The sequence below is a fragment of the Equus caballus genome, chromosome 2, assembly GCF_041296265.1.
Source record: "Equus caballus isolate H_3958 breed thoroughbred chromosome 2, TB-T2T, whole genome shotgun sequence".
Classification (NCBI taxonomy): domain Eukaryota; kingdom Metazoa; phylum Chordata; class Mammalia; order Perissodactyla; family Equidae; genus Equus; species Equus caballus.
In genome coordinates this window covers 60,765,565-60,790,735 of record NC_091685.1, presented here as the reverse complement: position 1 = coordinate 60,790,735, position 25,171 = coordinate 60,765,565, and the positions used below count along the sequence as shown (strand labels likewise).

The 25,171-nt window shown below is 41.7% G+C and overlaps 1 protein-coding gene across 1 annotated transcript in view; it reads left to right on the top strand.

The window, feature by feature from the left end:
* The window catches only part of EBF2 (EBF transcription factor 2), a 187,197-nt gene that overhangs the window by 139,840 nt on the left and 22,186 nt on the right, over positions 1-25,171 (top strand). Inside the window, exons 8-10 of the mRNA XM_001493943.6 lie at positions 3,883-4,000; positions 5,521-5,651; positions 6,595-6,721. Of these exons, the coding sequence (XP_001493993.1) occupies positions 3,883-4,000; positions 5,521-5,651; positions 6,595-6,721 (376 nt within the window). The remainder of the gene's footprint in view (positions 1-3,882; positions 4,001-5,520; positions 5,652-6,594; positions 6,722-25,171) is intronic.

Here is a 25,171-nt window from a genome sequence, read left to right as displayed (position 1 = left end):
ACTGATTGATTCCAGATGGAAAAGGTCAGCCTTCGTGACCCAGGAAATACTCACTAGGGGAAAGAAGTTGGCTTGTGGAAGGGGAAGGCCTGGGAGTGAGACGATGCTGGAATGCACATTCCACTTCCTTTAGTCTTCAAACATTCAGAAACTTTAACTTCTCTGAATAGAATAATATCATTGTTGTCGTCGTTCATCAGAAAACAGTGAAGGAAGTTAAATTCGAAGCTTTGAATGTACCAAGTGTATCTTCACCTCTGTAATGCAGTTAATCCTTCCAGAAATAGAGTGAATGTATGTAAAAGTCAATATTGTATGTGTCTCCTCGTGTAAGAACAACACCAAACACGTCTAGTTTCACGTGGTGGAGATTGTGAATTAAATCCCTTACATTTTGCAAATTCAGTTTAATTGGCAGTCTCTTCTAGATACCTCACGGTCTAAGATATTTGGGATATTAAAAATGAGAACTTGCCTCATATCTATATATATACACACACATGCACATACATTTGGACATAATTTAAAATCTTGTAATAAATTTTGCAGACACTGAAATAATTCAGGTTAATTCCCTTGCTGTCATGAGAGGGCATTGCTAGCCAGCAAGAGATTAAAATTTATTTCCATTGTTAATAGAAAATAATGAAGTGCATCTGAACCATCAGGGTATGTCATTCGGGAAATGTTCCCTTTGGAACTGAGTCTCACTCCACCCAAATGGACAATGAAGAAATCAGCTGGCTCGAGAAAACCCCATATTTTGTGGCAGGAAAGCACAAGGAACTTTAAAGTACAGTAGGACAAGGAGCTTGTGGGATGAATTAAAGTGGTCTCAGGGAGAATGTGCTTCACTTCCCTGGAATCCTCAGGCAGGCCGAGGGTCCCCTCAGTGTGCCGCGGACAGCCCATTAGCAATTAAAGCCCAAAACGCCCTCTCGTTTTTGGTTTTTTCCAGAGATGACAGCTAGGTCTTTGAAAGTCCATTCACACACACAAGTCATAAATGTGGTCTCACTCTTCCTTTCTCTCCCCGTTCCCCTATTATTTTTAGGGGGCATTGACAGAGGTGGGCACTTGCAATGTTCGTGTTCACCTTAACCGCCTGACCAGGAGACTCAGCCTCGCTCTCCCTTTGACTATGATGCCATCTTGTGCTCTGCTGGGGTGGCCCTGATAAGAACTCGTTCCTCTGTACACTTGCAGAGAGCGATGGATGTCTCCATCTGATGGTGGTCACCACATGACAGGAGCTTTCTGGAAGAACTTTCCCCAGACTCTTAACATGTTAACGTAGATACAATTCAAAAAGACCTGGAGCTAGACAGGCCGCATCCCTGAATTGTGAGCAATTGTATTGATGATAATTTTCTGAATGACAACTGAGGTTCCTTTAAGTTCGTTCCGATATCATAGAGAGGCAGGAATACTGTAGTGGTAGTGCATTCACAAGTGAGGAACTGAAGTGTGAGAGACACGTAGCTGGCTAGGAACACATTATTCTGTCGTCTTTGAATCTCCAGGGCCTGACATAATACCTGACACGTAGCAGGAGCTCAATGAATGCTTTTGGGTTGATTGACTGAAGCCCACTTACGTCCGTGTAAAACTTCCTGTATGTTGCTGTCATGCCCATGGACTAGGCTAGTTGAAATGTTTTGTGGACTCATAGTTTTAGGGGTTCTCTCAAACCCCTATTATATTAAAATATGTGTATATATATACACACACATTTAAAAGATACCACCTAAAACTCTATCTAAGGTAAAAAAAATCAGAAGACTGTTGCCTTGGTTGGGTGCAGTGGGTAGGATTGACTGAGAAGAGACGCAAGATGACTTTCTGGGGAGATGGAAATGTCCTATATTGGGTTATGGTGTGTATTACCTGCGTGTATCCATTTGTCAAAATTGTGCAGCTAAGATTTATGCATTTCAATACGTGTAAATTTCACCTCAAAGTGGGGAATTCATTATACTAATCTGTTTATTTTGTTTGCTTGAAATTATTCATAGTGAAAAATTTTTAAGGCCTATCTAATGAATCTTATTTCATGTTAGAAAGTAGGACAGGATCAAGACTTTTCCCCACTTCATTGAATAAGCAGGGAAGAAGTGGCAGAAAAATTATAAGTAGAATATCAGCAAATTTAATTGGGGAGTAGACAGGAAGAGTCTTTTTTTTTTTTTTTAAAGATTGGCCCCTGAGCTAACAACTGTTGCCAGTCTTTTATTTTTTCATTCTTATTTTCTTCTTCTTCTTTTTTTCTTCTTCTTCTTCCCAAAGCCCCAAGTACATAGTTGTATGTTCTAGCTGTAGGTCCTTCTGGTTGTGCTGTGTGGGACGCCGCCTCAGCATGGCCTGATGAGCGGTGCCATGTTCTCGCCCACGATCCAAACAGGCAAAACCCTGGGCCGCCAAAGTGGAGCGCGCAAACTTAACCACTCTGCCACGGGGCCCGCCCCAGGAATAGTCATTTTAAACACAGCTCCTCATTATGCACCTATTCAATCTCTTTCCTCAAAAAGCCTATACATATGTATGAATGTATATATATATATAACAAGTTCCTTTCTCAAAAAAATAATTGCCATGCATACCCGACAAGTAGACTCATATCTAGGATTGCTCATCTTCCTGGGTCAAATAAGTAGGTACTGGATACGTTCAAGTCCACTTACTTCTGCTGCGCTTTCCTGACTGCTCCAGCCTTGGCTGATCTCCGCCTCTTTGAACCTCCTGCACTCCTGATCTGCAGCACACACAGAACTCAATTTGATCCCATCCTGTGTGCTGCTTGTTTTATGTGTCAGCCATGTGTCTCCAGCCTGAAAGTAAGCTCAAAGTAGGGGCCATAGCTTGTAACTTTTGGTACCTATGTAGCCCCTGTGTTCCCCTTTCTAGAGCCTCCCCCAGAGCTTAGACTAGGGAGCGGCTCAATGAGTATTGTAATCTGTCCTATTGACTGGTCCAACAAGGCAGAGGTGAGGCGATTAGGATGGGAACTCATCCTAATTTGGCACGTGGCAGGGCCTGCACCAAATGCTTTACATCGACAGTCTCATTTTATCCTTATTTTATCTCATTCAGCCCTTGAGATAGGCATTATTGTTTATGTTTTACAGATAAGGAAAGAATGGAGATTCGAAAAGGTTGAGTAATTTGTCCAAGGTTACAAGTTAGGAAGTAGCAGCTGTGGAATTTGAGTTTAGTTCTGTCTGACTCCAAATCCATGCTCTTTCACTACTCCACACCCATCTCTTCTCTTCCCTCTGGTGAGATACTAAATTTCCTTCATTTCCAACACCAAATTCCAGCAACCTTATCTTCTCACTCAAAATCTGAGCTTCTCTGCCACTGCTTTCTAGTAGATGGGGATGCCGCAAACAACGCATCATGCAGCATCTCCATGCCCAGCATTACTCTAGCACGTGGCAGAAGTGCAAGAACCCATTCTTGAGCTTGGAGAAATGACCTCCCAGCTGGTGTTTAGATCTCAGCTCCCTGACCCACGCACAGTCACCTCCTTGTTGTGACTACCCCTCGAAAGTCAGCTGAAGTGATAGTCCAAGTATTTTGATAGAGACGTAGGTTTCTAGAGCCAACAGGCAGATGGCCAGTTTCCCCACTTCATCACCTGGGCATAGTTTGAATACAAATACATGGCAACAAATGGGCGAAAGGTGGCCTCTTTTTCCATAAAACTCTGCCATAATTACAGGAGGCAGATCACCTGTTGAGATACCGAGAGCATGGCCCTGTCCCCAAATTCTAGTCCGTCCCTCATTAGCCATATGGATGTCTGGCAAAACAGAATTCTGCCACTTTTACTACTTTATGTGAAACTAAATCCACCCCCTCCTTTTTACTTTAAATATGCAGGTTGTGCTGTCAACAACGGTGAATGTGGATGGACATGTGCTAGCTGTTTCCGACAATATGTTTGTTCATAACAACTCGAAGCACGGGCGGAGAGCAAGAAGACTGGACCCATCAGAAGGTAGGCTGTCTGCTGTCTGGGCTGAGAATGGCAGACAAATGAGTTCTCCAAAAACTTCCTTGTCTGAATTTCAACTTTATGTCACTGAGTGGGAGTGGAGAAAGTACACAAGACGATGTGGGTTTTAAAAGAAAGCTATAAACACAGACTCCTGCCAGCTCTGTTGTAACCCCCACACATCTCCCAGCCGATGTTCAGGCCCCTGTGCCCACTGTCTCTTCCATTCAGTTCTGTGGTTTTCTTTTTGCTAGCTGGGCATTTCAGGCAAATGTAGGCCTATGACATCTTAGTTAAACAGGAACATTACAGGGCCAGACGTGTATGAATAAGTGTCAGATGTGCCCTTAAACAGATTGTGGGCAAGACAAAACAATGTACAGAATGAAACTGACACTAATTGATTTTTGTTTGCTTGGACAAGAAGAAATCCTGGTCTGCTCTGGGTAGTTTTCCAAGTGCATTAAAGTAATTAGAAATAACAGTAACTGTTAAACTTCAAGTTGTCCGAAAAATTAAAGTATATCGAGGATGATAACTGACAAACCTGAATAAATTCCATCGAAGTTCTTCTTCCCTCCAGCCCCCAACTCACTGCTGTAGGAAGGCCTTGCAAGAGACAATGAAGGACTAAACTTGGCTACTACTTTGGTGTGATGTTTTGCTAAATACTGCCCACCAGCCCCCACCCCAACTCGGCCCTTGAAATGTGTCTTGTATCATTTTAAATAGGAATTAATGAACTGAAAGAAAATGATTGAATCAGTAAAGAATTTGGAGTGGTGTTAATTCTCCCACAGTGGGCACTGAAAGGGGAGAAGAAAATCCCAGGGTTCAGAACTAGGAACCCATCCAGTTTCTTTTGACTGATTGGATGTGATTGACTGGCTGTTCAAAGGGGGCTCATGTTTTTGGAGTCCTGCCAAAGTTCTCCTCCACCTTTGACCCTGTCAACTTTGGAAATGGAGTGATGGATTGACTTTAGTTATGGCCTGAAAACCATATTGGTTCCTGTTGGGATGTAAAGTCCAGAGGCCTTGAACATATGGAAGAAAGGGGGAAAATCCTTCCTACACAGTTAGGAAAGTGATTAGAAATTGTCTCTTGATAAAGTTGAAAAAAACCTTCAATTATGATAGATTTTGCTTTCTCCTTCTCTCTCTAGCACATTAACAGGCCTTGTAAATCTTAACATCTTGGGGCAGAGGAGGTGGGGAGAGAAAAGGGATTTACACATTTCCAGTGTGATCAACTTATAAAAATATGGGGAAAAACAACAGAGTTTTAAAAACACCCTTTGCACAATTAGCTAAGTGTTCCATGTTTTCATACATAGTGGTCAACTCATTAGGCTTTAATGACCTGGTGAAAAGCAACAACCAATTAGGGAATGATGGCAAGTCAGCAAAGCTCAACTTGAACTTCTTGGAATGACCAACAGCTTTCAAGAGCAGCCAGTCCCCAAAACTCCAAACTTCAACTACCAATGGGCAGACCTGACTTTTTCTTTCCTATCTGCTTAGCTACTCCCTGCATCAAAGCCATTAGCCCCAGTGAAGGCTGGACCACAGGAGGAGCCATGGTCATCATCATTGGGGACAACTTCTTTGATGGCCTCCAAGTGGTGTTTGGGACCATGCTTGTATGGAGTGAGGTAGGTAAAGGCACTTGCTTCCCTAATTTTCTTTGGCCCAGAGATTGTTTTGATGTGGAAAAACTAGTAATTCCTGGAGCATCAGCAACATGAACATACATTATTGAATACCTACTCTGAGCAGGGCACCAAGGATTAAAAGACATGTGAACCACAATTTATTGCAGGCATGGATCCCTTAAAAAGATAAATATTCATTGCAGTATTATTTATAATTGTGGAAAATTAGAAATAGCCCAGATATTGGATAATAGGAGAATGGTTAAATAAATAATGGAATATCATTCCACAATTAAAAATTATGTTTTGAAAAAGTTCTAATGACACAGGAGTAGGGAGCATGCTTGCACTATGATCCTAAATGAAAAAAATCAAGACAGCAGTGTGTATGGATGTAAAATCTAATTATATAACACACATCCATAGAAAAGCACTGGAAACACATCACAGATTAATATTGGTTTTCTTCGGGTTATGCAATGTTAGTATTTTTCTTTATATTTTTCTATAATTTTCAAATTTTATAAAGTGGATATGTTCTACTTTCATAATGAGAAAACCAACAAGACACGTTACAAAGAGATGAGTAGCGGTGCCAAGTTGGATATGGAAACTGCCAAATCAATATGTGAGGTCATAGCAGTGTAGGGATCAGGGAGGGAGTGATTACAGGGATGGAGTGGGGTGGGCACAGGAGGTGGGAGGGACTTGAGCTGGGCTAGTAGGAAGGACAGGACCCTGGAGAGGCTGGGTTGAGAGGAAATTCCAAAGTGAGAGAAAGAAACACGTGAGACACAGAGACACCGCGCTCAGGGCATTCGGGGCACCCTGAGGATGCTAGTTTGCTCCAGGGGGGTGGTAGTGAGAGGTGTTCATGTCCGCAGTATCCTCAGTGATAACTTGTATAACAGGTATTTTATTTTGCTGCCCGTTCACTCCTCAGCTAATAACTCCCCATGCCATCAGAGTGCAGACTCCTCCTCGACACATCCCCGGAGTAGTGGAAGTGACATTATCTTATAAATCCAAACAGTTCTGCAAAGGAGCTCCAGGGAGGTTCATTTACACAGGTGGGTGAGAAAATGACTCCAAAGGAGACTGGCTCCTGCTTCACCCTTGCTTTAGTTCCCAGTCTTCCCATTTTATAATCACGCCAACTTTTCCAGGTCTTTCTAGTAGTGTGGCAAGAGTGGACTGATGATTATAGCAGTGAATGGGAAAGTGTAGACTTGATTCTAAGTTTGCATTTTGCTTAAGCAATTTCTGTGTAGTCTGGGAGATGGTCTCTGCAGCTCATTTCAGGAATGCATCCTTGTAAATTTAACTCTGCTGGAATCATGCTGGAACAGACTTCCATCCAAGCAATGAGATAAAAATTAGACGAAGTGTAATTGTCTAAAAGGATTCAAGAAAGTTGCGCAATGATACTGCAGAGTGATTCAAATTATTTTAAAATTTTATGAAAGTAGAAATTATCTCTTAGTTCAATATTTGTTGAATGTCTACTTTGTTTCTAATACTTTGCTAGGTGGAAGTTATAGTGATGTATAAGACGTGGTCCCTACTTGGAAGTTTAGAAACTTTTGAAGGAGGTAACAGTATATTGCACAGAATAGCCAGAGAATTAGAATATAAATGTTTGGTATTTCCAATGAATAGAATATGAGTTCTAGGAAGAGAGAGTTTAGTGTGGACTGGAGTAGTGGGATGGGATCTCAAGGAGGAGATGGAAATTGAAGACTATTTTTAAGGATGGGGAACATCTGGATAAGCAAAGAAAAGAAGAAAGAATGTTCCAACTATGGGAATCTCACGTGCAAAGGCCCACAGGGTGAGATGGGCAGGTGTCTGAAGGAGAGAGGGCTGGTTCAACAGCTGTGGCAATGCATTTGGGTAGAACTTAAACCAGAACTTAGCCTAGATGAGCTGGGCACTGGAGGGAAGGAAACCATAAAACAGCTTAAAAGCCCTGAATGGTACCTAGAGTAGTCAAATTCAGAGAGACAGAAAGTTGAATGCTGGTTGTCAGAGGTTGTGGGAAGGGAGAATGAGAGCAGTTGTACAATGGGTACAGAGTTTCATGTTTGCAAGATGAAGAGTCCTGGAGATTGGTTGCATGACAATATGAATGTACTTGACTCTATTGAACTGTACACTTAGAAATGGTTTAAGATGGTAAATTTTATTGTGTGTATTTTGCCACGATTTTAAAAAATGAAAAAAAGAAAGAAAGCCTTGTGTGGGAATTTGGACTTGATTTGGCAAGATGTAAGATGACATTGAGGGTTCCCGTGCAAGGAAGAGTAACTCAAAGGTGTTCCCTTAGGGAAACTGATGCTGTTGCTATACAGACTGAGTTAGTCAGGGGCACAACTGCAGGCGGGGAGAACAACTAGGATATTGTACTTTGAAAGAGGAAATAAGGAGTATAGAGAAAAAATACATGAACTAAGAAAATGTATCAGGCGTATTATGAATTTCTGTTAATATTATTTTATAGTGTATTCTTCTCTCATTTGTACTCAGCCTTCTATTCTTGCTTAAGTGTAAATGTCTGATTAGATATCAACTAGGAGTAATAGAAAAGGATAATTTTTAGGGATATTTTTTCAAATTTCACCTTTGAATTTCCTCTCTTGAGATAGGCGCATCTTGGTTGGTTACTTTTTGTGTGTGTGAATCTGTGGAAGACTCTGTTGCAGTCACAATGAAATATTTACTGTTCTGGCTCCCAAAGGGACACAGTTTATTCATTCATTGAAATGGGTATTTATTGCATGCCTACCATGGGCTGGCAAAGCCCTAGGCTCTGGGATATGGAAGGGGACAGGATAAAGGCCTTCGTCTTAACAAAGCTTCCATTCTAGAGGGAAAGACAGACCACAAAGAAAATAGATGATATAATTTCAGATAGTGATAAGGAAGATATAGAGAATGAAGGAGGGCCTCTCTGAGGAAGGGACATTGAGTGGAGACTGGATCACGGGCGTGGAAATCTGTCCCCTTCCTCCATATCCCTCAGACCTCTCCTCCCCACTCGCATTGCCTTCCCTCTGTCCCTGGAACTCCTCGGGGCTGTGTTTTCTGCTTCGTTCACAGCATTTGCGAGAGCAGCACCTGGCAGTCAAAGAACTGGGGATGAGGGTCCCAGGCAGAGAACAGATTACAGCCTAAGATGTGGGAACAAGCCTGGTGTAGATGGGGAAGAGCGGGAATGATAGTGTAGCCTGAGTGGGGTCGGTGGGGAGGAGAACGATGGGACATGAGGTAGGAGAGGCAGGAAGGACAAGGGGTTTGGATGGGAAGATACTGCGGATGTTAACAAGGGAGCAGTCACCATCCAGATAGGATTTAAAGCTACCGAGCTGATGAGATGGCATGGAAGGGAGCATAGCTATAGGATGGAAGAAGTCTAAAGATGGTGCCTCGGGAACACCAACATGGCTAGGGCTCAGGATGAGAAGGAGGAGCCTGAGAAGGAGACTGAGAGGGAGTGGTCAGTGGTAGGAGGAAACCAGGAGCGTGGGCTGTCCCTGAAGTCAGGTGAGGAACGGGTCTCACTCCTCAATGCTCCCATGTAGAGGGCTCTGGTGTCTCTATTTTCTCAAATGCACCCACTGTTTGTGGATGGCAGGTCTGGCCTGTGAGGAGATGGACAGGACTAATAACAATCACACTGCAACCATCTGCAGCTCTCTTCCAAAGTGTCAAACAAGCTCGATACTCAGTGGGACTATAGACGTTTGGAGTCAGGTGTGGTGTGCGCATGCATGTGTGTGTAAGTGTGCGTACGCGTGTAAACTTCCTCTGAAAGCCGAGGTTCTCACCCTGGGCTGCACTTTAAATCACGGACGGCTAGGCTGGACCCCAGACTAATTAGATCTGAATCTCTGAAGGTACGACCCAGGGATCAGTAACCCATATATTCATTGAAGAAACATCAGCTCCAAATTATGCTGAAGGCACAAAATCAGTAATATCAGTTTGCCTCTAGCAGCTCACCGTCCTAGAAGGGGAGAGAGACACTTGCAGATTACAGTAATTGGGCTGAGTCTCCAGAGATGTAAAAGCAGAAAGGGTGGGAGGAGCACTGAGCAAGGAGTGGCTGACTTTGGGGAATCAGTGAAGCCTTTCCAGAGGAGGTGACAATAGAGTGACATTTCAAAAGCAAAGTGGGAAATGGCCAGGCAGAACAGTTTGGGGAAACACAGTCCTGGTAAAAGCGGAGCCCACATCACTGTGAAAATAATATATGTTGTGCTTCGTGTAAATTCAAACAATTTTAAAGATGATGAGACATCGAGGATCCTCTGGTCAAACTTCCTCTTTTGCAGATGAGAAAACCGAGACCCAGGGAGAAGTGACTTGCTCACAATTGCCCACTGAATTCAAGGCAGAGTCAGAACAAGGACTCGGGTCTCTGGCCATCCTGCCTGGGGTCTCTGATTTAGCAATGTAGCGTCAGCAAATAGCTGTGATTTCCCGATGTGCTGAGACAGTACTGACCAATTCATGAGGTGAACATGGATTGAGCACACCCACTACGCTCAGCACTGTGCTGTGTCCTGGGGACACTGCAGACAAGTCAGACCAGTAGGATCCTTCCTTCCTCACGTTCTGGTGTGGTGATAGAACAGTGAACTACGCACAGCTGGGTTGGCCTCTAACTAGTTCTTAAATCTTGCCTAAGTGACTTAACCTCTTTCTTTCCCCATCTATAAAATGGGCTACCTACCCCACAGACTAAATCATACAGTGCATGGAAACAGTGGTGTGCTAGTAAAGGTTTAACAACCAGCTGTCCAGGGAAAGACGGGAGAGGGAGGAAGCAAGCATTGGTTTGTAGCATTTGCTGATTCCCATCGTGCAAATACTCCCAGCATGGCTGATTTCAAGCTATCAATATGACATTGACCAACTCACAAAATTCCTGGATGTTTAAGAACTTGCTCTCACGAGCTGGTATGAGCCACATCTAAAACACTTCTGCATGTAAAGCACTTGGGACAGAGAGCAACTACATCTTATTATTTGAAAGGTATTTATTATTAATATTCTTCTTATTGTTACCATTAGTGTTCTCATCATGAAGACTGACCTAAACCAGGAATTACCAATGTGATGAATACTAAGAAGAAATTGTATAGGATACTGGGAATATATGGCAGGGAAATCGACCCTTCTTAAACTGAGATGATAGGGAAGGCTAAGAACAGTCCAAACACAGGAAACAGTATGTGCAAAGGCCCTGGGGTGGGAAAGAACATGGGATATATTTGATGGCCACTATGAACAGAGCAGAAAGAATGTGTTAAAGAGAGGCTGGGTTCCATCTGGAAGGGAGGGTGGGGCCAGCATGTTTGGCTTGACCCCAAGTGCCATGGGGAGCTACTGGAGTATTTTAAAGCCAGGGAGTGCCATGATCAGATTTGCCTTTTAAAGATCATTCTGACTGCAGTGTCGAGAATGGCTGGGAAGCCAGGGTGGATTCGAGGAGGTCGGTTGGAGGCCACTGTGGTGGCCCTGGTCAGAAATGATAGCAGCTTGGACTAGAGTGCTGGCAGTGGGGACAGGCAGAAGTGGATGAAATTTAGGAGGTAGCATTGACGGGACCTGATGATGGATTGGATGGGGTGAAGGTTGAGGAAGGGAGGGAAGGGGACAACTCTCAGGTTTCAGGTTTGAAAAATTGGGTGGGTATAGTTTAGAAAGTGATTTTTAAAAAGGTATAAAGTGCTAAGGGAGTTCAGAGGAAGGACAAAATACTTCCAGCTGGCGGAGAGGTGGGCAGATTTAATATTGTAAAGATGTCGATTAATGAATGAATTTAACACAATGCCAATCAAAGCACCAACAAAATATTTGGGGGAACTTTACAAAAGGTCACCTGGAAAAGTAAAGGTGCTAAAATGGGCCCCCTCATTTTGAAAAATGAGAAAGCCTTGTCCTACCAGACATTAAAACCTATTTTAAGTTTGAGTAATTAAAAGAATATGGGGTTTTCCAGGAACATACAGAAATGTCATGCAACAGAAGAGAACATTTAAAAATAAGCAGTCTGTACACCTGAATAGTGTGAATAACCAAGTCGTTGGACAGGTGAGGAGCATCTCAAGTCAGTGTGGAACAAATGGACGGTTTAACACACGGTGTTGGGCCAACGAGTTAAGTATGAAAAAAAAGGTTAGCTATCAAATTTCATATCGTCCACTGAAACATATTTGAATTAAATATTTTTATTAAAAATGTAGACATTTCAAAAAATTATTATAATCTTGAGCCTTGCTAATCTTGACCCCAAGGACAGAAACCATTAAGCATAAATATGTGATTACAGAAAGAGAATTTTCACATGTCGAAGTGCTGGTCCCTACATCCAAAGGAAGAGGACAGACTGGGAACATATTGTTATATATGACATATTATCTATGGATGAAGAGATTCATTCATTTGTTCAGCAAAAGTTTATTTTAGGCTTACTACTTGTCAACCACTAGGTTACACATTGTGGATAAAGAGGTGAACGTTAGATATCTTACAAATTAAGGAGAAAAAGAAAAACACCTAAATTAAAAGCTGGCGAGGAATGTCGGGAGTCAATTCAGGAAGGAATACAAGTAAACGATAAACATATTTTCAAAAATCTCAAGCACATTAATAATCAAATAAATGTAGATTAAGGCAACTGTAGGATAATGTTTTTTCCCTAGCAAGTTGACAATTTTTTTTTAAACAAATGAAAATACCCAGGTTGGCAAAACTAGAAGAAAGTGGGGACTTCCTAACACACACTGTAGGAAGGTAGGTGGCTCCAGGAGAGTCACTTGATGGTACTCACCTTAAAAATGTATGTACCCTTTGAGCCAACAGTTCTACTTTTAGGAATGTATACTTAGGACATGACTGAATTTGTCTTAAGTCTGTTCATTGGAACACTTTATAGTAGTGAAAAATTGAAAACATCCTTAGTGTCCATTAGGGAACTCGTTAAATAAATAATGGAACACCCTTACACTGAAACACTTTTTAGGCATTAAAAGTAATGCTGTGGATGGATATTTAGTTACATGAAAGATGTCTGTGACACAGGTTAAAAAAAAGCTTCAAAACTGTATGCACAGTATGGTCCAGTTTTTATATATATGAAAAAAGAATAGTTGTGTAAAAAACCCAAGTAAGGTATGGAAGGCTGCATACCAAGGTGATGACAATAGTGGTTTCTGGGTGTTGGTGTTATTATTTAATTTTTTTCATTTTGCTTACTTTTATTTATTATTTTCTAATAAAATTAAGTAGTTTTTAATTAAAAATTAAATGAAGAAAATATGATACAAAAAATCTAATGTCACACGTTTAAATACTGAAGCAGCATGCATTGGTAAACTTGATCCCTCAGGTACAAGGAAAGTATTCACAGCCAGGGGAGCAGTGAAGCTTCTCCCAGAAGCCTGCCTTTGAGAAGGAAGGACCTTGGGAGGCAGATGGGGTGAGAAGGGTGGGGAGGTGGTAGTACATTCTTTCACAATCAGAGAAGAGACAGAAATACAAACACTGTCCAGGATGGCTCAGGAGGCTGGTCACTTTCTCTAAAAACTTCCACGTTGAGGTTACTGGGCCCAATGCGACTCAGGCCGATGAAGACAAGTGGCTGATGTTATCCATGGAGGGTTCTAGACATCACAGGAAATAGATTGGTGGCCTCTTGTCTTGCCCACTCAACAAGCAGCCACTGACGTGGAAAGCTAATTTACAACCTGTTGGGCATCTTAGTCCAACGGCTGGAAAGACCGTGGCTTCACCGGGTGACTGAAGCTGCGGCTTCTCTGCCCAGAGCTGAGGCCTACCTGCAGCGAGCCTGGAGATCATGGGGAGCCTTCTCCCTGGGAGGCGACACAGAGACCTCTTCGCGTTCCAGCCATCCTGGCCTCCTGAGCATCTTGGGGATCAGCCCCTCCAGTCCCGCATCCAGTGCTTAGCTGCAGGGTAGAGTACCAGAGACCGCCGTAGGCCTGGACAAAATGCTCAGCTCTGCTGCGGAGGTGGAGAATATCATCTTGATTCCAGAGGAAAAGAAAAACTCGAAACCCAGAGGACTTTAGTGGGGACAGAGTGAGCGCCCAGCGTAGGATGGGGTCTAAGAGGAGACGCACTGGACTCAGCCAGAAGACCTGCTTTTGGACGCCAGCCGTGTCGTCAATGACTTGTTTGTCCTTTCTTCGAGTCACCTAACCTATCTAGCCTCGCTTTCTTCATCTGTTAAGCTCTGGTACTAATTATACTATTACCCATAGGTGTTTCCCTAATTTGGCTGAGCCTGAGAATCATGCTTGGCCCCATTCCAGACATACTGAATCTTGCTCTTCTGGGAGGGTCTGGGAATCTGTATTTTAAACAAAGAAATGAGTTTGGGAAACCTGGATTCTGCTCACCAGGTTGCTCTGGAGACTTTCTGGCTTGTAAAGTACTCCACACATGGGGCAGTTCTTATGAGACCGAGTCATCACACCATGAACACAACAGTATTTTCTCTTAGGTGGAACTTTCTAGAAGGAGACTCAAAAAGCAGGAGGTAGGAAGAGAGGCTGTAGCCAACCTCCCCTCCTTTAGCCCCTACTCCACCATACACATGCTGTGGTTCCTGGTCCAACCATTGACGGTTCCCGTATCCAAGGACGCACTAGCATAATAAACCCAAGCCTATTAGATCTAACTTACCTGGTATAATTATCCAAAAGGCAGTAATCAGCTCCCCATGGTTGTTGCTGCCAAGTACAGCATAAACAACATCAGGGCTCTGAAAAACAACACATTTTCTTCACACGTGTGACTTTGCAGGTCTATTTTCCTCTAACCGTCGTTTGCTAAAGTGTAGCTTGCTGCTGCAGAATTGAGAGATCCACATGAGAATACAGCTCATCAGGAAGGGTCCAATTGCCTCTGTCTGGTTTGAGAACTAGAGGCGGTGTGCCAGCCCAGGCTTGGAGGGGAGGAGATCCTCTACTCCTCTCACAGATTTTTCCACAGAGAACTGGAAGTGCAGAAAAAATAATTCTGTTAGAGGCGCCCAGTGGGACCACAGTTATTGGTTGTGCAGGAACTTCTTGGCTGTCTTGAGGATGAGGGGAGAGAATGTCTGGAGCAAGGCATTTGGGGGCGGAATTGCCATTGTCTATAATTGTAAAATCTGCACCATCCACAGAAACCAGTGAAAAGTCAGGATGCGAGAGCTGATGGCAAGTCATTGAGGGTGTGGGGGTAGATAAGAACACCTTGTCAGCATTGTTCCTGTGGCTCTTTGCAGAATCCGGGCTAAACATTTGATTGCTCATTAAGAAGTCTCCTATAAGTTCTACCATCTGATAAAACTAGTAAGAAAAAAATGATAATTCAGTTACCACATCTGTCATCTACTGACCACATAGGACCATGCCTGTCTTATGAACTCCTATAATGACCACTTTTTGCCATTATGATGGTTCTGTTAGTAGCTCAGCTTTACAAATGAGAATCTGGCCACCTAAGGCAGCAAGCTAGGTCCTCTCCCAGCTGACTTATTCCAAGGTTGTGCTCTTAACCACTAACCTGTACTACTTAGCTATACTGTAGAGCATCTTTGAAGAAATTACACCAAGGCCATGTGTTTGGCTTCGTCTGGTAGTTTTACTTGGCAGATGCCGATGGCCTTGGCTCTCTGGCTGTTACTCTGAGGAAGCATGCAGAAGGTAGGCTTGGCCAGTGAGCATGGAGGGGGCTCAGACGATGCCTCACCCTCACCCTGGGGTTCCAGATGACAAAATGGGAGATTTCTATTTCAGTGTGATATGACAGGCTTAGAGCCTATGAAGGGCTTTGAATTCCTTAGAAGTCCTAGAAATTATCCTCTCCATGAGAAACTGAAGTTGCAGAAGGCAAAGGAGTACAAACTCCACTTTGTAATTACACTTGAGAGAATTTAGCGTTGAGGGACACAGGCAATGAGTGACACAGAGTTTAGAGGCCTGGAGTTGAGACCCAATGTTCCGGCAAATCACTTAACCATTCTTGGCCTCGGTTTTCTAACCTAAAAAATAGGAAGACTTTATCTTACTGGAAAGATGAAATGATATAGATATGCAAAGTGTTTTGTATAGAAATATAAGCAAAATTCTCTTTGTAAACATTTGGCAGAGGGACACACAGTAGTAGAAGTCTGGGACAACTTCTGGGTGGCTCCCTCCCTCACAGCTGTTTGAGCAAGGGTGGACTTTTTTTGCATGTCTTCTCTTCTGTAAAAGGTAAATTCTTTTTCTAAGCCCTGCCACGTTCTGCCCTTAATATCTGGGTCTAGCTGACAAATCAGGGTTTTATAGGTGACAGACAGGGCGGAGGCAGTCTGAGAACATGGACTCTGCAGGTGGGGTGCAGGGGCAGCAGAGTTTCAAAGGAGGATGAGGAAGAGCAGAAGAGAGACTGGGCCGGCTGGCTCAGTGCAGGCAGAGGAGCTGCTTCGCAAGGTGTGTGGCTGAATTTAGCAGTTGGCGAAACAGCCTGGCTAATCGAGACACACTGAGAAACCAAAGAATTCATGTCAGAACACTTTTATCTTTTACTATAGCACAAATAAATGCATTTGACTGCATACCCTGTTCATTATTTGGGAGACAGTGTTAACAAGAAAATGACCAAGAACAGGCAGCAGTTGGGAGGAGAAATGGGAGGCCTAGAGTTTTCCACAAACCCCCAAATCATACCTGAACAGTCTCCTTGCTGAGGCTCAGCGCAGGGTGTGGGGTCCTCCTTTCATAAAGCTGCACTGCACAGATGTGCAAGCTGGATCGCAAATGTTAATAGCTCATCCACTTCACATTTCTTTCTTTTTTTTAATAGCATTATCCTGGAAAAAAAAAATCCCATTTAAGAAATGAATCTGATTTTTAGTTAAAAATACCCTATTCAGACATCAAAAACTGGCCCGAGTACAATTGTTCCCTGTTCACACTGGAAACAGATTGAATCAACGGCCCTCCTGGTAGCCTGTAGTTTTACTGAAGTTGCCTCCAGCCCCACCTCTCCTGAAATTCAGATCCGTCATTCAGCTGAGTCTGAGGAACGACGTCTCCGTTGGAAGCCCTGCAATACGGGGCTGTTGTTTCGCTAGAGACGCCCCAGCCCCTTAATGGCCCGGTGCTCTCAGCTATAATATTCTAAATACACATTACAGAGAGTGTGCACATATTCATAACTGCTCCATTGTGGCATTTAGATTTACCCTTGAAATTTATCTTTAATTTTTACAGTTGTCTCCTTAACCATGTATATTACTCCCTTCTTCAAACAATCTGTCTTGCTGCTGCAGTTTTTCTTGAAACCAAAGCGTAATTAAATATTAAATTAATATTTCATTTAAAATTAAATATCAAAGGCTTCTGTCTAATCTTTCACTGTGCACGGCTAGTTCTCACTGCGTGTTCTGGTTCCTGTATCCACAAAGGCAGGTACCACCTCTTCATAACGTGTTCCTATATTATCTTTGTTCATTGTTTTTTTTTAATTGGTGACACTGAACTTTTGCTTCATTGAAACAAATGAATGTGGGGAGAGATTTCAATGTAGCAATGACTGTTGAATTCAACAGCCCATGGATTCAACCCTACCCATCTCTACTTCTCAAAGCAGACATTGACCACTCCAAATAAATAGTCTTAGAATCATATAATGCAAGAGCTTACAAGGGGTCTTGGAGGCCATTTAGCTTGACCTTTTGTCTTTTCAGAGAAATACGCCAAAGTCCACCTAGCCCTGAAGGTGGCGTAGTTGGCCAGGGACGGGAACTAAGGCATATCCCAGGCCAGGCCAGCTTTATCTCCATCACACCCTCAAACGCTGTGAAAAAACTTAACTCGGGAGCATTAAATGCTAATTGAACATAGCCTTTGAATGTTGGAGATATAAGGAGTAGGGCAGAAGGTAGATGATTGAACCAGGAAATTGGGAGAAAGAGAAAGAAGAGAGAGGAGCCCAAATCACAGCACAAAGGAGGAGACCCTTTGGAGCCAATACGTATGATCACAGCACTTTGAGAACATAGACACTGTGAAGGAAGAGCAGCATGGAGAAGTCCTAAAGGGGGCATGAGGGCAGGGACCAGTCTGCATGTATCTAAATTCCTCCTCAAGCTAGGACACCTTCCTGTCCTGTTGACAGACAGTGTGTCTTTGACCAGAGCCACATGGAGAGGTATTTCTGAGGCATGTTTTCTCCTCTGCTTGCACATCAGAGTCCACCTTCTGATCTGCTGTTTATCTGGCAGTCACATTACATAGTTTTTAGGTTTCTTGAGCAGGGTTCTTTTCCATTATTGTCTTTATGCTTGGAGAAGTTTGGGGTTTAGAGTTAGTACTGGAAAGATCCTCTAGTTCTGTTGGCTCTGTACACATCTGGTAAAAGTGAAAAGCTTTTGCTGCAAACAAATGCACATATGTGCAAATACACAGCTAGGCTCAGACTTTCTAGACTTTTATCAGCCTCTTGATGGCCATCCACAGACTCCACAATGATCCTAGGCTCCAACTGAAGACTTATTAGTGAGGAAAGCTGAACCCCAGGCCAACATCCCAGAGCAGCAGCCAGAAGAGCGCTCAGATCTTCTCTCACCCCACTGTCTTATTCATCTCCTCTCAAATTTCTGCAAAGGAACTCTACCGGCCCTTGACGTTGCCGTCTTTGTGATCAGGACTCCTGTTGGTCAAGGGCATAAATGACCGCCTGCCTGCAATGTCAATGCTGACTTTATTGAGGGTTGACCAAGACTCTATCAAAGAGTCCCCTTTCCACGTTAGCCAGTGTCCCGTAAATTTTTGGGAAACAGAAGTAGAGGCATAAGCTGGAGTAAGCATTATCTGGTCCCTGTGCCCCCTCTGAAGGGAAGAAAAAATCATATAGAATTTTTACATTTCACCAACCCTTTGGGAAAATTAATACTGAGCACCAGCCAGCCTTTTTTTTTTAATGAGTAGTTCCCAATAGATATTTTTTTAATACTATTTACTTATAAAAGAAAACCTTCTCACATTGCTTATAGTTTATATCTATTTGTTGGGTCTAAGATATTTAAGTAACCTCGTATATTACACCCGCAATCAAAATGAGAAATGACACATAAGATCCAGGCTCTCAGGAGAAATATTATGAAATCTCAAGGTATTGATGAAAGTTTTTCCAAGGCTGATCCAAATGGGATTTAGATTCTGTGGCAGTTGAAATGTGTATTATTAAACTCCTTAAGCAAACCCGAATGACTCCCAGTGGAGGATTAAGACATTCTATGTATAGCAAAGACGAAATTCTCATGTCTGAGTTTTCTCTATTGAATTCCCCCTTGATTAGCTTCTGTAATATTTAACTTCATGCCATGCCATAATTATTTAATAAAAGGTAAATATAAATTATATTTCAGTGGGGAAATGACCTTTTACCTTAATGTTATGTTACTAAAGAAAGACATAGATAAACAGAGCCTATAGATCGAAGCATATTTTTAATTTACTCTGTTTTTGCCTTGCCAGCATTTCTCTGTGTCCCTGTCAGCCAGCTGAGGGGTTGGCAGAACTTCACAGCACCCCCGCACTCCATGTGGTAGGAGAGGTTGTAAATTCACATTGATGATGGTGGTTAATGATCTGTTTGGCCCTTAGAGACAGTCTTGGTGTTGGTCTTGGGCACCTCATTAGCTAATTGAGGTTTACTTGGCTCACACCAGGCCTAAAGAGTCAGAGAACACCCAGGGAGGTAGGGAGCAGGGACGCTGGGATTCCAGGTGAGGCTGAAGCTATAGGATGTAAAAACAACTGATCAGTTGGGAAGTCAGTTTGGAACCAAAGTCGAAGTTGTCTAACCCAACCTTGATGTTTTGAAGGTTGAACACTTGAGGGATTGACTGACTTTTCCTATTACAATTTGGTGTTGTCTGAACAGTTTCGACTTTATGACTTTTACTTCAGAAGTGCTCCTGCTAAATGAAAGTGTGTGTGTGTGTGTGCGCGCGCGTGTGTACACGTGTGATACAGACGACAGTGTGTTCCACTACAGTCTTTCTCATCTTGCATGCACACATAACTTATCCCACAGTTTATCCCTGTGAAGTCTGGTGGGGGCCTGCCAAAAAGCAATCAACATAAGGAATAGATGGGTATGCCTAATCTGCTTATTCAGTTTAAAACATGAATTGCTAACCCACGGTGGTCAAGATAGTCTGCTATTTCTAACATGGGGAGAATGAGGAGGGGAGGGTAGGCAATATCAGCCAGGCGTTACTCTTGTGTCCTGGTCTTGTCTCCCAGTAGGGGAGAACAGTGGGTACAAATGTGTGAGAAATTCTCTGAAAGAGAAACCACCATCTCCATGCCACCTCTGTGTGCTGATGAGAGCCCAGCTTTAGAGAATTCCTCTGTGAGCAGAAGGAAGGGCAAGGAATAAGGAGATGAGCGGTGGGCCTGCGGTTGGACCACTAGAGCTCTGGTGAGAGAGAACCTCTCTCTCAAGAAAATTCTCAAGAAAATTGGTACCTTAGGTAACAAAATGCTGCATATTTGAAAAAAGATGAGGCAATGATTGATTTAGAACATTTTGTCACCAAGTCTGTTCGCCCTGCGGCACCAGGCAGCTGTTTATGTTTGTTGATTGATACCAAATGGGGCCTTCCCCCACACTCATGACTGAGAAGTCAGGCAACCCAGGCAGCCGGCTTCACTCTCCAGACCTGCGGCCCTTAGCTAGAAGCTGATGGCGGGGGCAGTGGGGGGGGAACACGGAGGGCTGGAAAGGGGTGCAGGGAGGGGATGAGAGGAAGCAGAGAGTGGCATGGCCACTTTTCAACACTTTCTCTGCTGTTCACCAGCTCCAGGCCAGTAGCTAAGTCCAGAGGGGCAGCCTTTGGCTCAGGGGCTGGTACCTCCGGCTGGGGCTTGGAACAGCATCTCTAGTTCTACAGCAGAAAAGGTCAAGAGCACAGGCCTTGGAGTTAGGGAAACCAGGCTGCAGATCTCACCTTTACTGCCTGCAACTGCGCTTAGAATGGGGAGCAAACCCATGTCATGGGGTTGTAATGAGGGTTAAATGAGCTAATGTATGTAAATGGCTTACCATCATGGCCGTAGTATAGTACGCCTTCAGTAAATTCGAAGAGTGGCAACCATGATTTTCATTATTGAATATTATAGCCACTCAAAATCCTGTTATTAAAGAAAAACACTTCAAAAATTGCTGACATTATAATGCTAAGTGGGAAAAAATGTTTACAGAATAATTCCCTCACAAACCCAGCTATTCTCACATGTTTCTGGGTAAGATAGTAATGCGAGTGCAAGTGTTTAAGCTGTCCCACCCCCAGAATATAGCAGAGGGTATTTTCAAGAAAACATAAAGAAAAAGAGAAATCTGACATTCATGCTTGAAGCTCAGTGGTGTCATCAATATGCCAGAAATTCTGTGGCACTGAGCTGGTGTGTGCAGACAGGGTTGTGTTGGAGGACTTGCGAAAGCTGGACTTGTCATTCCCTCCTGAGAAAGGACGGCAGGGCCAGGAAGTGATGGAGGAGACCCTGACAAACCCCTCGGCCTCCTCTGTCCCCACCTTAAACAGTGAGAATAAGCAACACGAGCAGAAACTTGATCTTGAATGGAAAAGAATATACTTAACAATTCTGTATCCAGAAAAGTTGTCACTTATGTGTGAGGAAAACAGAAGATGTGCTCCTATTCACAGGAGCACTTACCAAGTGTCAGTTACCATCGTTGCTGGGGATTTATTTCAAGGGCACCAATAGAATTCATCTCTTATTCTTACTGATGTCACCTAACTGCTGGAGAATTGAGTCAATGAAGAATGCAAACATGGAAAAGTTACGGTATCACAGCGCTATTGGTCAGCAGAGTTAATATTGAGTATCTAAATTATTGTTAATACGATGATACAGCTTAAGATAAAGATGAAAATTAATGTCTAAAAGATACAGATCATAGAAAATCTAATAAAAGTAATATTAGCTGAAGATGATAAACTATAAACAGAAATGTAAAACGGGAGGGTATGAGGTGGGGAAATTAAAGGTAGCCAAAATTCCTTATATGTGGAGTGCTCGACAGACTCAAATAATTAGAAAAAATAAAATATTTTTAGAGAAATGTAAAGGTATTGCTTTAAATTAAAATGGAATGTCTTCCTTATCATTAGAGAAAAGCATATGCATTAAAAGAAACTATTAGAAATACGAGGAGAATGAGGAGGGATAAATTTATAGTAGTAATTAGGTATAAAATATGTTAAATAATATGATCAAAAGATATACTAAATAATACTTTTAAAGCATTACCCATGGAACACACACAAGACTAATATGTGTTAATTTACAAAGAACTTAATAAATTCCAAAAGGCAGACATTCTGTAGGCCACCTTTTTTAATATAGTGCAATTAACTAGAATAAATAATTAACAATTTAATACCAAACCCACCTAGAGATTTTAGGATATTTTCTTTGGAACAAAAGGAAGACAAAATTATAAATATAACTATTCAGAAAGTTATAACCAAGTGAGGGTGGGAGGAGGGGTGAGCCATAAATAGGAGATTCGAAATTTTAAACAAGTACCATGCAGAATCTATGCTAAAACATTTAAAATCTTGATGAAATGCACAATTTTTCTAGAAAAATACAAATGATATTGAGAAATAAAGAATGAGTCCAAGGTTTCTGGTTGGCAGTCTGGTGGGTGACAGCTGTTCACTGAGAATCACATGAACTCGGGACATCTTAAGTGGGAGGAGTCTGTGGGCCATCCAGGTGCAAGGTTTCAGCCAATAGTTGATAGATAAGCCTGAATCTCAGGCAAGCTGTCTGGACTGGAGATGAAGATTTGTGATAGGATGTAGCTTGACATAGAAATCATCGGGACACTGATGAGGTCACCAAGGGAGAATGTCAAGCAGAAGACTGCCTGGGCAACAGTAGCGAGGAGCATCAGCATTTGCCAGATGGACAGAGGATGAGCAGTCCTCAAAGTAGGCTGAGATGGCATGGCTGGAGAGGTGGGAGTGAAACAGGGCACTGCGAGTTCAGGAAAGCCAATGGGTGGAAGTATTTCCAGCAAGAGAGTATTTCCAATGTCAAGTGCTAAGCTGAGTTTAAGATAAGAATGGAAAAATTCCTCTTGATTTTGCTAAAATGTTATTGATGATCTTGACAAGAGCAATTTCACTGGAGTTCTTTGAAACTTTTAGTCAAGAGGTAACATCCATGCTATATAAGTTTTATAGAGCATTGGATAAAATATAGAAGGCTTCTCAATTTGTTTTTCAAGACTAGTATGAAATAAAAATCAATCGGAAGCTGGACAACACCACGCACATAATCCCAATTATTAATATGAACACATAAATCCCCAGCAACAATGATAACTAACATTTGTTGAGTGCCCAATATGTGCCAGGCACAATTCTCAGTAACTTAATTGATTTAATCCTCATATCAGTAGTCTTTAGAAAATATTAACAAATTGAATCCAGAAATATCCTAGGCAAATTATATACTGCCTCCATGAGTAAACGTTTAATTTTGAAATATTGGGAAATCTATTATAAAATACAATATAAATTGGTCAAAGGAGAAAATTCATGATTGTAATTTTCTAAAAATTCTAACAAGTCCTGATAAAAGCCCTTATTGAAGGATAGTAACAATATCTATCTCAAATAGCCAACACCACGTTTGGTGATGAAATGTTAGTGTCATTCTCATTTAGAGGAAAAACAGCAAGAATATCCACCATGATCCTCATTTTAGACACTTAGATGTTTTAGCCAACACAAGATGGTATTAAAAGAACTAAGTGGGATTAATATACCTGTCAAAAGGAGACAAAATGCTCATTATACATAGATGCCATGAGTGTGCAAGCCTAAGAATGAACAGAAAAAATAGTGACTTCTGTCAGGGGTTTGGTTACAAAATAACTGACAGCTACCATTGGTGAAGATCTTTTATGTGCCGAGAACTGTGCTGAGGGCATTATATACATTGTTTTTGTTTAATTTTGACAGCAAACCCATGAGAAGGATTTTAAACAGAAGCTTACGGAAATTAATGGTGAAGCTGAAATTCAAACCCAAGATCTATTTGACTCTAGAGCTGATTCTCTTAATGGCTACACCACGTACTACCCTCATGTACACTGCCTGCACAGACATATAAAAGCCCAAAGTGTTTCTTGGTGCTAGTAAAACTTAGAAAATGTGATGAGGGAGTAATCATATTCACAAGAAAAACAACAAAAAGTGAGATGCATACGAAAAATAAAATGAAAAACGAAAACCTTATTACCTATGTGATGAGCAGTACACATTTTATTGGTGGACTGAAAGAAGAAGAATTCATATCTGTATGTATATGTCTGTTTTTGCAAACACACACACACGTGTGTGTGTGTACGTACCAGATCCTGGAGTTGGGATGGTCTCTCTATACGTAATACCGAAGGGCGAATTGGGGTATGATATTGTAACATGGTGACAGTCAGAGTGTTAAAAATATTAATAAAATGTTTTTACAAGCAAAAAAAGACTAATCCCCAATAGAAAAGAGTGCAGGAAGTATTAATAAGCAATTCATAAAAGAAGAAATTAAAATAATCAGCAAATATACGGAAAAATTCTTCAACCTCACTCATGAATACAGAAACGTAAGTTAAAATGATCACATGCATTGCTGGAGGGAGTAAAAGTTTGTCTATCCTTCTGAGGGATGATTTGACAGTATGTGTGAAAGGCCTTAAAAATAAGTCATAATTCTTGGTCCAGTAATTCTAATTCCTGGAATCTTCCAATTGAAATAATTAAAGTTATGCACAAAGGATAATTATTGCTCTGATTTTTATAATAAAGAGAAATTAGGATTACGTTAAATGCCAAACATTAGGAAGCCACTTAAATAAATTATAGCCCATGTCATGAAAAATATGCAAGAATTTTAAATAATGTTATAAAAGAATATTTAATAACCTGGGGAAAAGTTTGATATATTGTTAAATGGATAAAAAGTAGGTTATGTAACAGTGTGAATAGTATATCTCTGAATAATTTTAAGTTATGTGTGTGTGTTTAAATCTGGAAGGATATAAGCAAAAATGTTAACCCAGATCATCTCTAAAATGTTGAGATTATGAAGGATTTTATTTTTACTTCTATATTTAAAATTTTTTATATATTTTTTATAAATTTTTTTATAAAATTTTTTATAATTTCTTAAACAAAAGGTGTTGCTTTGATAGTTAGAATAATAGCAATAAATATTCATAAAACATATATGCAAAAAGGAAAATTAAAAAACTCCCTCCTGTGTTTACGGCTTCCTAGTAGGAGTAAGGTGATTATTTTATTCTTTGTATCTTTTTTCTTTACTTCGATCATGCATTAATCTTAGCACCACAAAATCTAAACAACAAACTTCTGAAAAGTAAAGGAGAGAGGAAGAAGGAGACAGGATAGA